This window comes from Myotis daubentonii, chromosome 11 (genome assembly GCF_963259705.1).
Source record: "Myotis daubentonii chromosome 11, mMyoDau2.1, whole genome shotgun sequence".
Lineage (NCBI taxonomy): Eukaryota > Metazoa > Chordata > Mammalia > Chiroptera > Vespertilionidae > Myotis > Myotis daubentonii.
The window spans coordinates 16,967,726-16,973,014 of NC_081850.1; the positions used below are offsets into that span (position 1 = coordinate 16,967,726).

Consider the following 5,289-nt stretch of genomic DNA (forward strand, 5'->3'; position numbering starts at 1 on the left):
TTCCAAGAGATTATTTTCTATATCATCTGAGAAAATTTTGAGTCAATGGTTGAAGTATATAGAGTCAGACATGAGCTTGAATCCTGATTTCATAACTACTAAATTATTTGGCAAAGAGGATAAGATACTGACACTTTCACACCTGAAAGTGTCAGTATCTTATCTATAAAATGGAGATAATCTCTCCAAGTACTGCTATGCCATGAGGACTTGCAATAATCTATTTGAAGTGCATAACACATATCTGGCACATGGTAGGCACAGCATTAGTGGTAGTTGTTTTGTTTTTTTAACTTACCTCACAACCTTCCCTTCCATGACTCCCATACTTTAGATCTAAATTCCACCACTAACCTTTTAGTGTTTCCTAGTTTCTAGGAGGGTTTCCTAGTTTCTTGGAATTCATAGCCATATAAGCAATATAAGGTGTCTCCTCTCCTCAAATGTCTACGCATACATTTTTGATAGCTCTATTGATGTTTCTTTTTTTCATATATAATCCATTGGAATTAATAATTATTTAAAGTGTGTATACATTTTGGGGGGACACCCTGTATATTAAAAAAGAGGTAACTAATGCTCTAAAATGTCTGCAAAGCAGCCTTAATTTTTTCAAATAACAAAGAACATTCTTATTTAAAACGCCTTAAACTGAAGGAAACACATGTTTATTTGGCCACTTTCCATGTAGGTAGCCTAAAAGGTTAGCCCATGGTAACTGTGGTTATTTTCTTATATGTCACATGCTTCATCAATACTTTCAAGATGAGCCTGCTAAAGTAGCCTAAAGGTTACTGGATTTTTACTCATCATATCTTCCTCCACTGTTATTCTAGTCTTCTTGTTCCAGACTCTTTATAAGAAGAATTATATGCCCAGCCAGTGTGGCTCAGTAGTTGAGTTTCAACTTATGAACCAGGAGGTCATGGTTCGATTCACAGTCAGAGTGCATGTGCTGGTTTAAGGGTTTAAGGTTTGATCCCCAGCAGGAAGCATGAAAGCAACATGCAGGAAGCAGATGATCAATGATTCTCCCTCATCACTGATGTCTCTATCTCCTTCTCACTTCCATATATATATATATATATATATATATATATATATATATATATATGAAGAATTATGTAAAAAGGTTATTGAGTATGGGAGGAAAAATCATCCTACAAAGATAGCCTAGACCAAATTTGCAAAAAATTATCATTTATTTCAAAATTATTGTTTTTAATGATATAAATTGTATACAGATACCTACTGCTAGTTTTCACTGGTACTGTTACCATCAGGGATTGGGACCCCAGGGAACTCAACATTCTGGCTTTTCTTGCCTCCGCTACAGAAGCAGAGTTTTGGCTAAGCAGTCTCTGAGGTTACGTGTATCTCTTCCTAGAGACACTACCACAAAGGCAGGAGGGATGTGGGAATTTACTAAGGACACAAGTAAAGCAGAACATAATAAAACCTTTTTCTGATGTATCGCCCTGCGTGGAATTCTGCTGTGTGAGCTCAAGACTTCCTTTATGTTCTACACTCAGAACTCAGGTATCTGCTCCCCAGCTGGCAGTTCCCTCTCTCAGGAATGAAGGATAAAAGTCAGAAAACAGCTGAACATTCAGAGAGAAATGAAATTGCTTACAATTGGAATGAAATATGGAAGGAAGGGTGGAGTCAAACCCTCCAGGACAAGGCTCTTATTCCTGGATTTTTGAAGGAAAGGGAACTAGGTGAATTGGTTGCCAGGACAACCTGCTGTTGGGGCAAGAGCGGTTGTGGCAAGGAAATGGGAGACCTTTGGCTGTTCCTGCTCCTGCCTCTGCCCCTGGCAGCCTTCCTTGGAGTCAAAGGCTGCTTGGAATGTGACCCCAGATTTATAAAGGATATTAAGTCATTGTTGGCAAAGTTGGTACCCTCAGAAGTCCCTGGCCGAACTGAACTGCTTGACAGGCAGATTAAAGCGATGACCAACTTAAGCTTCAAGGTCTCCCACGGGAACAAGATGCTTCGGGTGTTGGGTGAGGGAAGCTTGAGACCCCAAGAGTGTGAGGGTTAAAGGGAGAAGGGAGGCAGGGAAGAGAGCACCTGGGTCCACCTAAAATTCTCCACAGGAATAATTCTTCCCCCACATGTATGTTTGCCTTTCTTTTCTAGCTGTTCAAAGGGTTGTCTATCTGAGAACATGGCTGAAGAATGAACTTTATAAAATGAGCAATAAAACATGGAAAGGTGAGGTACTGTTTCACTGTTAAAAGACTGTGTTGCTCAAGCAAGTATGAGAAGAGTTCCCTTGGGACAATAAGACAAAACAATCAGGACTCAATCCTGAAGGGAAGGGCCACCCTTATTTTCTGATGTTCCTTCCACCCGCTCTTAGGTGTTTTTATCCTTCAAGGCAAGCTTCTTGATGTTCGCCAAAACCTGGAATCCAAACTGAAAGAAGTATTAAAGCACTTCTCTGAAGCTGGTAATAAAATATGTCTACCTAACAACACTGACATTATGAGAGAGCAATAGGAAATGAAGGGTGAGAGAAGAAATGTAGTTTCACATGAGAGAGATTTAGAATGGCTAGGGGGAGGCTGGAGCTGAATGGATAAGCAGACAAAAACTACTTGGGTGTAAATATGAAGAACTCCAAGTTGATTCTAAGCTCATTAGAACTTTCTGATTCTCTTTTAGCTTGTTCTGAAGATTGCGGTGAGTATAGTACATATCACATGTACTATGTGATGTGATGAGCATCAGCCTTGAGGTTAGCTCATCATTTCCCATCTCCTTTGCTCTCTATGATCTGATCTCTCCTACTTGTCCCCCTGAGAACCCAGTTCCCAGAGTTGTGGTTCCAAGAAGGAATGTCAATGATATCTGACAACAAAAACTAGCTTATGAAATCTTTGATCCCTCACAGAGTTTGGAGGGGCTCAGAGGCCTCCTAAAATATAGCTTACAACCCATAGTACCCATGTAGTTAAGGCATCATTTTCCTATTTCTTCACCTGAGATCTGACTGAAATTATGGGAGGTTTGACCCATCAGAAACTTGTTTGCTAGGGGAAGAAGAAATTCACAGATGTTTGAGCTATGGAAACTCCATGCCATGCTCCCCTCCAATTGTCTTGCTTCTCTTCAGTCCTGAATGAAGGTCCTATCCTGGATTGTTGGAGCTGTCATCAGATCACCACCCACTGCTTCAAAGGAGAGTATTGTGGAGGTAACACAGATTGTGGTGTGGCATTTTGAGGGGTCAGTGATCAAGGTAATGAGCCATTCACTGATTTATTCAACAAATATTGAATAAATATTTGAGCACCTACTATGCAGTTCATGCTAATGTTACAAATACAGTAAAAGCCAAAATGTTGAACAAAATTTGTATATCAGCATGAACTACGGGCACTGGACCGACTTAAGGACTGAGAAATACAATGTCTGAACTAAAGGTTGAGAAATTAGCTAACACAGAAAAAACAAAAGTTTCCTAGAACCTAAGGGTCTAATAATAAAAAAGATCACAGGAATCAGAAAACTGTGATGGAAATGGTGAACAGAGCAAACAGTTAGAGGTTAAAAAGAAACTTCTATTATGCATAAAGTTCTCAAGTTAGTATTTTTCTTCTTCAAAACTCACTTTATTTTATTTTTATTGTTTACATTAGTTGGGGAGCACAAGAGACTTGGTTGGAAAGTTGTAAGGAGGACATTCTGATAAAGGAAGTGTGTGGAAGGCCGCCTGCCCTGTTTATCGGAATTCCCACTTAGGGGAGACTTAGGGGAGTGTCAAAGGCAGTGCCCCTAATTATTCCTTGACCTTTCCAAACAAGCCTGTGCATGTGCAGACCCTCAGGTGTTTACTGAAATTCTTATGCTTAATCCCTGGATGCCCTTACCTAGAGGACAATGTAAATACATGTGTCCTCCCAAGATTACTCACCTTACTGATTGTATCTAAAGATAATAAAAATTCCAATAAAAGCCTAAGGAGGCAGGCAATCCAGGTTGCCTGGCTTCTTCAGCCCTGCAGTCCCTTAGCCCTCTCCCCCACAATGAAACTGTGTCGGAGTCATCTGTTCATGGGGCTGCTGGTCAGCCCCAGCATACATTGTTACAGATACCTCCATTTACCACCCTCCTTTGCCTACCCCCTCCACCCTCTTGCAACCCCCCCCCCTTCCTTCTGGCCAGCACCACACTGCTGTCTGTGTCTATGGGTTATCCATATATATTCTATGGCTAATCAACTCACTTTTTTTTTTTACCCCTTCCAGAAGAGGATTCAAGGAAGCATGAGAATCGAGAAATTGGGATATTTTTGATTTTGATAACAGAAGCTGTAATACTGGGAAGTGCTTTGTTACTGTGAGTTTTCCTCCCTCCAAACAGTGGGTTAAGCATTCCTTTAGCAAAGAGGCTGCCCAATCTTCCCCCTCCTTCCAATGGAAAGAAGGGGAAAGAAATCACTTCAAACTTTTGGATATGATACTGACAGGAAGGAAGTGAAGGGAAGACTGATGGGGATAAAAGTAGAAACAGGGGAAACGGAGGGGGTACAATGAAGTATGAGGAAAACCTTTGGAGAGTTATCTAGAAAGGGAAGAAAAAATACAATCTTGTATAATCGTTTTAGAGGGTTGGGATACTGATATTGCAATTGGAATTATCTTATTTCTCTACTCTAGACTCCATGTTTGTGTCACTCATCAGAGGAAAATGAAGGCAATACGAAAGTCATTAGAGAATTACGTGGAGAAAAAACTTGAAGAATTAATGGGGAGGACAGATAAGAAGAACAAGCAAGATTTTGGAATCAGAAAATAAATACAAAACCATGGACAAGAGATCTTTCATGATTCTCTAAAGTGTTACTCAATGTAGAAAACTGGGAATTAAGTTCTTTTGTGGTCCTAAAATCACAGCATTTTAAAACTGATATAGAACTTAAGAGTTTCTCTAGTAAAGATCCTTACTCATGTCCCAAGGCAATGGAATCAATGAGAGGGCAAATGCTCTACCCAGAGTTGTACAGAAAGTAATGCTGCTATGTTGCAATGCACACTTAAAAAAGTGATACTCTGTAAGCTTTAATAAAAAATGTATGGTTGATAACTCTCATTAATTGCTGTAAGTAGAATAAATTTCCACTTCTAAGCTGCTTTTATTTCCATCTTTTGGTTTTGTCACTATTTTTAAAACTGTCTCTATTAGACTTAATGTGACAGTTTTCTTTGATAATACATAACATTTAATCTTCATCATGATATCATATGCACACACCATGATATCCAAAATATAAGTTCT

The 5,289-nt window shown here is 39.5% G+C and overlaps 1 protein-coding gene across 2 annotated transcripts; it reads left to right on the forward strand.

Annotated features, from left to right (window-relative positions):
* The first annotated feature begins 1,777 nt into the window (after positions 1–1,777).
* Positions 1,778–4,809, forward strand: IZUMO3 (IZUMO family member 3). 2 transcript variants are annotated; one of them, XM_059658736.1, is made up of 7 exons: positions 1,778–2,009; positions 2,146–2,220; positions 2,369–2,458; positions 2,674–2,691; positions 3,125–3,205; positions 4,260–4,350; positions 4,671–4,809. In XM_059658736.1, the coding sequence occupies exons 1-7, from the start codon at positions 1,778–1,780 to the stop codon at positions 4,807–4,809; spliced, it is 726 nt and encodes a 241-aa protein (XP_059514719.1). The 2 variants fall into 2 exon arrangements, with proteins under 2 accessions (XP_059514719.1, XP_059514721.1); XM_059658738.1 differs by lacking the exon at positions 2,674–2,691.
* The last annotated feature ends 480 nt before the right edge of the window (positions 4,810–5,289 follow it).